The 12,162-nt window shown below is 38.6% G+C and overlaps 2 protein-coding genes across 3 annotated transcripts in view; both read left to right on the top strand.

Annotated features, from left to right (window-relative positions):
- The first annotated feature begins 146 nt into the window (after nt 1-146).
- Nucleotides 147-6,452, top strand: LOC306859972 (jupiter microtubule associated homolog 2-like). Its single transcript, XM_079401438.1, has 5 exons — nt 147-422; nt 1,197-1,348; nt 3,497-3,645; nt 4,043-4,085; nt 4,208-6,452. The coding sequence occupies exons 1-5, from the start codon at nt 367-369 to the stop codon at nt 4,447-4,449; spliced, it is 642 nt and encodes a 213-aa protein (XP_079257564.1). The 5' UTR covers nt 147-366; the 3' UTR covers nt 4,450-6,452.
- Nucleotides 6,453-7,591: 1,139 nt separating this feature from the next.
- LOC306844990 (C-Jun-amino-terminal kinase-interacting protein 3-like) overlaps nt 7,592-12,162 on the top strand; it is a 30,317-nt gene continuing 25,746 nt past the window's right edge. For both annotated transcript variants that reach the window (XM_079377466.1, XM_079377467.1), the window contains exon 1: nt 7,592-8,506. In XM_079377466.1, the coding sequence (XP_079233592.1) occupies nt 8,207-8,506 (300 nt within the window). In that variant the 5' untranslated portion in view covers nt 7,592-8,206. The remainder of the gene's footprint in view (nt 8,507-12,162) is intronic.

The raw sequence follows: 12,162 nt of genomic DNA, 5'->3' as shown, positions 1-12,162 counted from the left end.
ATTATTGGCCTGCTCACATCACATAATGTGTAAGACCTCTGTAATAATGAATTTAGCAGTGGAGCCTTCTTGTGAAGCGAGTGCTTTGAGTTAACCAATCAGCATCCGACTCTACGCTCTCTGCTTACAGCCAATAGAATTATACTGCAGTCGGATTGATGTCTAAGAGAGCCATTCACATAATCACATCTGCAGTTCTGCCCTAAATGCAAATGAGCTGTCCAAACCTTTCTGGGCGTGGTCGGTCAGACTTCACGATTTTTTTGGCATAGTCGTGCAGTTTAGCGGAGTGGCAGGACACTTTCTGAGGAGAGGGTTGTAGCTGAAGTTACTGGGTCACGTCGCAGCAGATCGAGACTAGCAACCATGACTTCAACAAATATGTTTCAGGGACTTGAGAGTAGTGGCAAACCGAGTTCAAGGTATGCTGACAGTTTATCTGGAGCAGACCGGTGTTTGTAGTTGACGCTTAACGTGTGTTTATCTGAATCGGCAATCATGCAAGAGGAACTTTAGCATGGCTAATCGCTACATGCTAACTCTTATTAGTGAAGCGGCTAAACTTGTATTACATTTACACTGTGAGGTCAAAGAACTGAATTTAACTGTATTAATAAAGTGCCATGATGTTAAAATATGATATTACAAACTGTGATTTTAATGTGGTCAATATGATTTGTTAGCCGTTAGCGGAATATGTGTGCCGAGGCTCAAAGATAAGGTTTGTGAGCTACACAGACGTTTTACTTTTAATCATAAATGTATTTCTACGTTGAAATGATGGCTACCTTTTAAAATAAATGTGAGTTTATGAATAAATATGAATTTGGGCACAATACAGACTTTGAAGTAGGCGCATTTCCTTAAAGTGTTGATAGGAAACGAAAGTATGCCGCAGGTTTTTAGTTTTGTTTATTGTGTAATTGTTATTGTGTGTTGTGTTATTGCGCAGGGCTTTAAATTTAGTAAAGAAATCCACGAGTTATTATTATAATTCAGCTTTTACTGTTAGCTACAACTTGGTGGCCCATAAAAGCCTGACCGCCTAAACTTATAACTGCAGTTGCGATGTTCCGCCTCACAGATATGGTGGCGCTGTAGTTTTAGCTCATTTTGTTAATCTATACATTTCAGTAAAGAGATATAATGTATAATAGTAGTGTGAGTTCATGTACATATCTGTATGTTTTCTGTAGGGTACTAAGACCTCCAGGTGGAGGGTCAAGCAATCTCTTCGGTGGTTATGAAGAAGACACTTCTGCCTCCAGACGGCCAAACAAAATGTCGTCCTCTGTTTTCGCACCTCCAGAAGAGACCCAGGGGAGTGCCAGACGCTCCAATCCCCCAGGTGAGCTTTCAGCAGACACAGTGTTTTCTGTCTGGGGCGTCTTGCACTCTACGAGTGAAAATCATCACTACACTGTTACTTGGTTTTATGTGTTCGAGACTCTCTCTCTTCCATTATGCAAACAGGGGCACTTTGCATGTTATCGTCACTAAAAGCAACATCAAAACCCTCTACCTCAGTCTATATAACCAGTCAGTTAACTTTGCAAGATCATACACCGACTGAACTGATGTAAGTAGACATCTAGAGAAGGTTAAAGGTCATGGTGATAAAACACCAGCAGCTCTGTCACAGGCCAAGTATTGATCTGAAGTTTAGAGTGCTCTAATTTTGAGGCTTTATGTTCTGGGTTAAGTGCTTCTCTTCTGTATGATTAGTAATAATATTTCATGCTGTTTGCATGCTTTGCCCCGAGGGAGCAGGTGTTGACAATGTCTCTTTGTTTTTTTCCTTCACTGACGTACGTGGTGTTTTATAATTGGTCTGGAAGAAACTGGCTATGTCACTGTGGTATCATTATCAAATGGCCTGGCAAAGCAGGGTTCTTATCGTTAATTAAAACTAAAACCAAGCTCACCAAGCTGAAATAAGCTACAGACAGACACACAAATGCACATATATAAGACAAACATGTTAAAATTATTAGAACTTTGAGTAGTATATACAGCTCTGGAAAAACATGAGACCACTGTGAAATTATCAGTTTCTCTGGTTTTGCTATTTATAGGTATGCGTTTCAGTAAAATGAACAATATTTCTCCCAAATTCCAAATAAACATTGTAATTTACAGCATTCACTTGCAGAAAATGACAACTGGTCAAAATAACAAAAAAAAAGTATTTTCAGATCTCATATAATGCAAAGAAAACAAGTTCATATTTATTTTTAAACAACACAATACCAATGTTCTAATTAGGAAGTGTTCAGAAATCGATATTTGGTGGAATGACCCTGATTTTCAATCACAGCTTTCACACACGCTCTCTACCAGTCTTTCACATTGCTGTTGGTTGACTTAATAGGTATTTAATGGGGTTCAGGTCTGGAGATTGGGTTGGCTGTGACAGGGTCTTGATCTGGTGGTCCTGGCTCCATCCATAGCTTTTTTGACTTTGCCATGTGGCATGAAGCATAGTCCTGCTAGAAACGCCAATCTTCAGAGTTGAGGAACATCGTCAGAGCAAGTTTTCTTCCAGGACAACCTTGTACGTGGCTTGATTCATGTGCCCTTCACAAAGACAAACGTGCCTAATTCCAGCTTTGCTGAAGCAGATAATCACCGATCCTCCACCAAATTTCACAGTGGGTGGCTTGTAGGCCTCCCCAGGTCTCTGTCTAACTATTAGACGACCAGGTGTTGGGCAAAGCTACACACCAGAGAAGGTCCAATCCGTAGGGTCTTTTGTAAACTTCAGCTGTGTTTCTCATTGTTGAAGTGCTTTTTTTTTCTGGCTTTGCCCTAGAAGCCTGTTTCGAACCGTCCTCGCGTTGCACTTCACCCCAGCTGCTGTTTGCCATTCTTTTTGTAGTTCACTTGATGCCATCCTACGGTTGTTGGGTGACATTCAAAAGAGTTGGCGGTCATCTCGATCAGTGGAGAGTTGTTTTTGCTTTCTGCCCGTCTGTAGCTTTGTTGTCTCTAATGTCTGCAGCTTGACCTTGTTCTTCTGAACTGCTGTCTTGGAAATTTTAAGAATGTTGGAATTCAACAGACACTGGAATGGAACGGCTGCCATACATGTAGAGATGCTGATTCAAGAAAAATTGCGGGTGGTCTCTTAATCTTTTCCAGAGCTTTATATGAAGAACATAACATAATAAAAATTATAACAACAACATGGTATTAAAGGAACAGTGCTGCAAAGCTAATAAATTGTTTTGCATATATGGTTGTCTAGTCGAAAATATAATTGGACATAATTGTTTGTAATAAAAACTGCTCTCCCTTAAACTAAAAATTCCATTTTGCTCTAAAATTTAAGCAGCTACAAAAGGAACCTTTGATCTGCATTTTGTCACTTGCTAAATTAACTATATATAAAGGTCTAAGAATGTATGTATATGTTAATTTTTAGGAATATGCATCATGTGTACTAGCATTGGTATATCCCAACAAGCTCTGATTTATGTGTCTGTTATTCTCTCAGGTGGAAAGAGCAGTGGGATATTTGGGGGGCCAGAGGCTCCTTCGACTCAGAGCAAGCCAGTTTCCTCTGGTGGAGCAGCCAGTAACATATTTGGGGGTGCAGAGTCGACCCCACCTTCTGTGAAAAGTCAACATCCCAACAAACCAAAGGTACACCAAACCCATTAGCCTACACCTTTTATTTTTTTTTTCTTGAGCTGCAAATCAGCATATTAGAATTAGATCATGTGACACTGGAGTAATGATGCTGAAAAAACAGCTTTTCCATCAGAGTAATCAATAACATTTTAAAATATTTTAAATAGAAAGTAATTTTAAATGGTAACATTTCACAACATTACTTTTTTTCCTGACTATTTCTGATCAAATAAATGCCACCTTGGTGACGTTCTTTCAAAAAGATTTTTAAAAAATGTACCAACCCTAAATGTTTAAACAGGAGTGTAAGTGACTCAACACAAATTCATAATTGTTTTTTATTATGCTTCCCACAAAAATCTGAAAATGTCCACCCATTTTAACTCTAATGGCCTTTTATTCTCTGTAGGATAATTTAAGTGTGGGTGTACCTGCTACTCCAGATCCACCAGGTAAAATAACCCTGTGATTTACTAAATATTAGTCATCTGTTCTTCATGCCTCAGTTTGTTTCACCTCAGTGTTTATTGTTGGCAGGCAGTTCCCTTTCCCACCATCTTTCTCTCTCTTGCAGCCCCAATGCCTAAGAAGGAGACTGTAGTTCAGGAAGTGAAGGCGGAGCCAGTGCCCCCTCCACCAACACCTGAAAAAGAGCCAGCAGCCCGTGCCCCCGCAGCTGCAGCCAATCAGAAATCTGAGCCAGCCACACAGGAACCAACAGAAAAGGACCACGAGCCACGCCTCGGACCCCGCCCTCGCTCTCACAACAAAGTGCTCAACCCACCAGGTGGAAAGTCCAGTGTGGTTTTCTATTAGACATAGCCATCATTGTCACTTCCGTTCTTCCATCTGCCTTTAACCTGTACTAAAACGTATCCTTTCTCATTCTTTTGTTTTCGTTTTTCCCTCAAGTCTGTCACTCTTAATTCCTTTTTTTCTTCTGCACTTTTTTTGATTCATTCCTCACTTTCCTTTTTCCTTTCCATCTAATTCTAATCACTGTTGCTGTCGCTCCAAAAACTGAATGGTTATGTTTCCTTTCAAATGGTTTTGCATTGACGGTTGTTTTCGTATATGATTATGTTCTCTCAATTTGCTAATGTATTAAATACAAGTTTGCCTCATGAAACTCAGCACAGTCTATGCAGTGTTCAGTGGTACCACTGTTGGTCGCCAAAGCAATCTCTTCAGTATCAGCGTATTCAGATCTTCCTTTGAAAACTAGTGAATGTGTTCTGATGGCAATTTCTTTTGTGCAATAAGGTGACTTAATTTCTTTTCTTTTTTTTTACTATGCTCTTGCAAAGTCAAATGTAAAAGTAGTAGTTTAGATGGCTAACCAAATGCACAGTTTTTGTAAATGTTGATCGCCAAAGCACACATGTATGACAATGAATAGATTATGTACAATCAGGCATCTTTAACATGTCACCCTATTAAAATGTCCATACATGCATTTGAATGTAGACCCTTAAACTCGGAGAATCGTCTGATATGTCTGATTCTGTACTTGAAAAGAGTTGCTGCACCATTGAATCTTTAATACTTCTGTTGAATTTGGCCTGTCCTCCCATTTATTCTTTACATGGAAGTTGGAAGGTCAAATATGACACGTCTGTGAGTGTATGTGTGTGTGGGCATTTCCCACATTACTGGTGCCATCCCTGCCCAAAATACTTCAGTGGTTGCTTGGCGATGTGACTGGCTGCGATGATGTCACAGAGGCCTGTTTCATACAATACACCTCTGTATTGTTCCTTCATTTGTATGCCGTTTTGTATTGCTTATTTTTTCCATGACAATAAAAGGATGTTTTGCCATGTTGCTTGAAATAAACTAACCGATATCTTCATTTGAAAAGTTACTTGTGTGCATGTGCTTGCTGATTTTCTTTAGGTTACAGAGTCAAGTCAATATTGTTCAAGGTAGGCGGTATCCATGATTCTTGAGTACAAAACGGACTAAATAATTACAATTTAACTGGTTTATACTCTGAATTAATTTGGGGTTCATGTTGTTTGTGCAAAGTCTTGGTCTAATTTTTCACAGTGTCATCACTGTCAGATACAAAATTAATTTATACTTGCCATGCAAAATGTTTGTAAATATATAAGAATCTATTTAAACCTACTTATTTCATATCAGTTTAAATATGAAAAGAGGACCTTCAGGGTGGAGGCTGAATTTGATATTCCCTGATTTTATAGTATGTGTAGCATTATAAACAGAAGCCTATATGTATTTTTTTTTTTTTTTTACCCTCTGGTATTCCTCATTCCTGCAGTCAAAAGAGAAAACTGAAATGAAAGTACTGTATATTATTTGAGTAATTTTATTTTTTTTGGACTTTAATGTTTTGTATTTTTAGTGGATTTCATGGTACTAGGCACCTGTAAATTATGCACCATTTTCACCTCCCGGCTCTTAATGCATTGTGTTTCCTTCTGGAGCATCAGTGAATGTTTGAACCTTTTTTAATTGTGTTTGAGTCCCTCGGTTGTCCTCTGTGTGAAAAGATGGATCTCAAAAGATGCTGGAAAATTGAAGGATCTACAGGACACTGAGGATTTTTCTGAAGGAACAGTGCTCAGTTTAACTGTTCAGAACAAACAAGGAAATCATGAACAACTATCACAAATAAAAACAGTCGTGGATCATCCAGGTAACCACAAGAACCAAGGATTCCCAAACTTTTGAACGAGGTTATTTGAATAATTTCAGCTTTTTTTTTTTTTTTTGTCTTGTGGGCTTTATGTAAACATCTTTTATGTAAAATATCTTACTCAGGACAGTACTAAATAAAACATGCATTCTGTATGATCTCTCTTATTTTGTTAAAATTATTCACATTTTCACAGATTCTGCAAGGGGTTCCCAAACTTTCGCATGCAACTGTATATGCTTATTAGACATTTTCAGGCATAATTTAATTCTATTTTGCATTTAGATATTTTGGACATTTCCTATTTATTTCTTATAGGGCCACTTTTAGGACCATTTAACATTTTCTAACTGTTTTGTACTGTGTGTAAATACAACAAGTTTTGTTCCATTCTTATAAAATATAATAGTTAGTCTAAAATGACCATCAAAGACCACCAGAGGGCTAAATAAATGCCCTTTTCTTTAAAATTTTGTTAGGAGAGTAATGTTTCTTTTTTAACAAAACAAGCAAATTGGTATTCAAAATGAAGTATTGATATATGATTGTGAGTTTTGTTCAAAAATCAGTACAGAAATGCAAATAACATGTTCTTTAAAGTGAAGTGACAGTGTATAATATGTATAAATTCATCATTATTTAACTATTGCATCATTTTATTTTTATTTCTATTATCATAAGTGCGATCACCACCATCATCATTATTATTATTATTATTATTACAGGCAGTTTGTTCTGGGTTGGTTGGTGAGGGTTTAAGAATGTAAAAATACAGTTTCTGTACAAAAAATAGCATGTGTCTTTGGAATAAAAAAAAGAGAAAAAAAAAAAAATGCAAATAACAAACTTTTTGCAAAAACTTCACACAAGATTTTAATTAAAATGCAGTTTCTTTTTGAATAAATTGTGCTGCGGACTGTGCCACACACTGCCAATTGCGTTAATCGCAATCCCATCAGAAGACGCTAGAGAGCAACATGATGCAATCTGTGATGGGTTTGGCAAGAACTTTTGCGGTCGGCTCCAAAAAAAATTGTTTCTGTGATGCTTTAAACTGATTATCTTCAACCGGGGAAAGTGACCTCATATGTGTGATTCCCCGGGCCCCTGATTTATCAGCTTCTGTTTACACAGAGTGCTCGATTAAAAAAAAACACTCAAGTCAAAGAAGAATTGTGTAGCTATTAATCAATGCATTAATGTTTGGATACAATGCATAGGATGATGCATTAAATAGCATAGTCGTTCATGTTTGTGGGACAGGGCGCTGTGACGTCAGCTAGCCCCTCCACCGTCAGTCTGCGGGAGCCACCGACGGAAACAGCATCACGAGCCACCGGATTCATCGGTAATGCCTAAAACGATCAGTCTCACATAACGCTCCGATTGTCAATGACAACGCAACCCATAGGTACATCGCACGGTAGCTATTTATTCGCGTATTTATTTATTTATTTATATATTGTTTTCCTCCATTGAGTTTCGGTAATGGCTGGGCTCGCGAGCTGCGGCTGTTGAGAGGCAGGTGCATCGTCGGACAGACGCTCGCTGGGCGTGATGCGATGCGATATGGGTTTGGCTCCAGCGCAGCGATGAGACGGACGCAACCGGAGGACCGTCGAGCAGCAGCGGCGAGGCGCGTGTGATCGAGCCGCCGACACTGGCGCATGAGCACCGGCGGCGAAGAGGGCTCGTCCTCTCCCGAGCGCTCCGTCTGATCGACAAACACTGAATATTAAACGGTCGTGCGTCCGAAATCCGGCTGTCGCTGGTGCAACCGGGCCGTGGAGCGAAGCGGCATCATGTGCACCTGATGACATTGTCATGAACTCGTAGAAGCCGTTTCGCCATTTCGATTCGTGTGTTATTTACTCTTTCTCTAGTACCGAGCTCCGACCAAACGCCGCCAGGATGATGGAGCTGGACGAGGTGGTGTACCAGGATGACTACGGGGCCGTGTCCGTCATGTCAGAGCGGGTGTCGGGCCTGGCCAGCAGCATTTACCGCGAGTTTGAGCGCCTCATCCAGAGCTACGACGAGGAGGTGGTGAAGGAGCTGATGCCACTGGTGGTCAATGTCCTGGAGAACCTCGACTCGGTGTTAACGGAGAACCAGGAGCACGAGGTGGAGCTGGAGCTCCTCAAGGAGGACAACGAGCAGCTGATCACGCAGTATGAACGGGAGAAAGCGCTGCGCAAACAGGCGGAGGAGGTAAACCATAATAACAGTATTTACACACCCTTTCTTTCATTCTCTTCGTGCACTGCCCTGATCACACAAGAGGGTTTTATTATTTGATCATAACGGGGTCTGTAAAAATTTACAAGAGCCCTGTAAACACTGACACTGCATGGCTCTTTAACTCTGTAAAGCCTGGCAAATGAAATAATAGTGAGAAAAATCTGTTTTGATGAATTGGAACCGCCTACAGAACAGTGTGTATATATATATATATATATATATATATATATATACATGTATGTATGTATGCAGTACCATAACGCATAATATCGCATATCTACTACAAAACCAGTCATAAGGGTCAAATTTTCGAACTTGAGATGTATGCATAATCTGAAAGCTGATAAATAAGCTTTCCATTGATGTATGGTTTGTAAGGATCGGACACTATTTGGCTGAGATACAACTATTTGAAAATCTGGAATCTGAGGGTGCAAAAAATCAAAATATTGAGAAAATCGCCTTTAAAGTTGTCCAAATGAAGTCCTTAGCAATGCATATTACTAATCAAAATTAAGTTTTGATATATTTACAAAATATCTTCATGGAACATGATCTTTACTTAATATCCTAATGATTTATGGCATAAAAGGAAATCAATCATTGTGACCCATACAATGTATTTTTGGCTATTGCTACAAGTCACTATTATGTGTATAGGGCTTTTAACAAGGCAAATTGTGTCAAAGCAGCTTTACATCGGCTTGATATAAACCTGGTAGGGGTGGCACGGTACACAGATGTCACGGTTCGGTACGTACCTCGGTTCGGGGGTCACGGTTCGATACAATTTCGGTACAACAGGGAAAAAAAAAGACATCTACTTTGTTCAGTTTCTTTTATTTTGATGTGAAAATGCTAAATATTATTACATGTTATATATATAAAATCTGTTTTATTTTCATTGTGAGTGTACACAAATAAAAGCAGACCTTTAACTACAAGCAACAGCACAAATAAAAATACAATAGAGTAAAGATACAAATAAAATAATCAGTGATTTTCAGGGGGTTTTTTAGGTACAGAAATTGAAGTACGATTAAAGTAATCAAAGGTAAAACAGCATTGCATATTTGACTGTATAAATTAAAGATTACTCTTTATTAAAGTTACAAAAGCGATTCAATCAAGAGCAGTGAGTGATTTCTTTGTTGTTGCTGTTTATTTAATATTAACTGTCACTTTAAGAGAAAGCACTGATACTGTACGCCCAGCCGGCTATGTCTGCTAGAGGATACTTACCAAGACGGGCATTTTGACAGAATTTTGTGTGAATTTATCCATTAAAACACAATACTTCAGAGAGAGCTTCATATTTGCGCGCGTTCTGAGGCGCAGGTTTGCACGCTTCTGATGAGCGCACGCACAAATCTTCTCACTGCCCACGCGAGCTCGCGTCCTCTGGCTCTTAAATATTTGAGCTGGCAAAGCTTACATGACTTTAGTCTAAACACCGATATCAACGTGTGCTGTTCAGGTCTCACCTGTTCGCGCGCTATCAGCACCGGGTGATGACGGAATAAATGCTCATATTCCAGCATACGCACTCGCATTGAACAAGAGTGAATGATTTGTCCACTTATTTTATTTTTTTCTTTCTCATCGCTGTTGTTATAATGTACTGGGAAGCCAGAATGCGCATCCATTAACAGAAACATACATTAGCCGAACCCTATTTGTTTTACGTGTTATTTATAACAAACCACATGCGTTGTCAGAATTCAGTTGAACCGCGGTCCTAGCGCGTGCCGAACCGTGTGTGGAGAACCGTGCGGTTCGGTTTTTTTCCGCGAACCGTGCCACCCCTAAAACCTGGGTGGCTTAATATCAGCTTTACAGTATTTAGACGGGGAAATAGTGTGTCGAAATAGTGTCATTCTCCTCTGGCCAGACAAATATACCCCAGAGACTTAAGACTGGTTTTGTGGTCCAGGGTCACATATGTGTTATGTTTTGTATTATATTCAACACTTCAGGCTTTTATAGCCAATTTAGTAGTGAAGATATGGTGCTCAATCTTAGTATCAGTAACAGATCAACAATCTTAGTAACAGATCAATTTTATTTGAAGCTGAGAAAACAGTGCTGCTGTTATTTATTTGGCCAAAATGTAAGATGAAATTCTGCTAGCTTGTAAATCTATTAGGTTTTTATAACAGTATAGCAGACATAAAATGTATATAAATAAAGGTTGTAACTCTGAATATAGGTTCAACTGAAAGAAACTTTGCACTGACTGATCTTTAAATATATCAGTGCCTTTGTTTTGTCTCAAGATGCACACCAGTAATGTTTTTGCTAAGGCATGTTAAAAAAATTACTTAAATGTCCTAATTGAATTTTGGCCTAATCCTGGTTTAGTCTAAGACCTGTCTGTGAAACCGGGCCTAAATCTCCCCAAAATATATGATATTTAAATGCATGGTTTTATGCTCAAAGCTCGGTTGGGGGATGTCCATAACATAATGCAATGCAACACAATGATAATTGAGAGATGTATAAATAAATGTTCCTCAAAAACTTGTTGTATCATAATTGATACTTACATTTTAACATGATTTTTCTTAAAAAAAAATAATAATAATCATATTTGGACAATCAGGTAAACCGAAGTTGCTCCAGTCTGGTTAATGTCCATATTGAAATATTACTAACACTATGAAAGTTATTCTCACGTTTAGCCTACTTTTTTATTAATTATAATTATCATCATTAAGTATTTCACTATAAAAACGTGTACCTCAAAGGGGAACGTTTTTAGAATCATACTAAAAGGCCTTTTACTTATTAAAAAGTGTAAACTATCAATTAGATGACAGAAGGCACATTTGTGAGCAACAGGTTTTTCACCCAAGTTTTGATCATGTTGATAATTTGGAGGCCATAGAAATTCATGCAGCAAATATGATACTGTAGGCTTTATAGGGTTAAAGCTTCTATCCATACACATTAGCATGAAGTACTTCCTTCTTGCTTTACTTACACACAGAAACTCATGTTGTAAATAGCTATTGCGGTTTGACCTGGTCAATTCATCGTCCTTGACCCTGGGATCTCCACTTGAGAAACTTAAGCCAACAATGCACTATAGTCACATGCACTACAGTTCTTCCATCTGCTTTGTCCCGTAATGAAAACTGTATGTGTTGCTCAGCCTAGCTAGAAACAAATCTCTAAATCTCCTACAAAAGATTATCTCATACACGTTTATACATAAGTAATAAGCAGACAAACACTCTCATCTTTTTTGAATATTTATACATGCTCTCATAAAATGTATTAATGCTATAAACTATAAAATAAACAGTTCACTCAAGTCTATTGTGCATTTTCCCAGTTGCAGCCCCTTGTCCATAAATAATTGTCGCCAGTAGGGAATTTTGCATGTAGCAGGCTTGTTTCTACTGAAAGAAATTGGCTAAAATAATACAATTAATTAAATAAAATAGTTAAGTGTTAGGGATAGGTGTTTTATTGCAGCAATGCAAAGACTTATTTGCTTGGGGTGCAGAGGACAAATGTGGGAGGATGATGGGCAGGGAGGGTGATTATGGGTAATCAATTTTCTCATAGAAGGAGGCTGGCTGACGCTGTAACCCGATTCTCACGTTATGAGACAGGCAGAA

This window comes from Barbus barbus (assembly GCF_936440315.1).
Source record: "Barbus barbus genome assembly, chromosome: 3".
Taxonomy (NCBI): domain Eukaryota; kingdom Metazoa; phylum Chordata; class Actinopteri; order Cypriniformes; family Cyprinidae; genus Barbus; species Barbus barbus.
Note: the sequence above shows the minus strand (reverse complement) of the source record. Positions and strands in the feature narration are given on the sequence as shown.

What these genes read in the sequence shown, in the direction of transcription:
- LOC306859972 (XM_079401438.1), top strand. Translation starts at nt 367, where the DNA reads ATGACTTCAACAAATATGTTTCAGGGACTTGAGAGTAGTGGCAAACCG. An exon ending in AACATCCCAACAAACCAAAG is followed by an intron (nt 3,646 to 4,042) that starts GTACACCAAACC and finishes TATTCTCTGTAG; the next exon opens with GATAATTTAAGTGTGGGTGT. An exon ending in TGCTACTCCAGATCCACCAG is followed by an intron (nt 4,086 to 4,207) that starts GTAAAATAACCC and finishes TCTCTCTTGCAG; the next exon opens with CCCCAATGCCTAAGAAGGAG.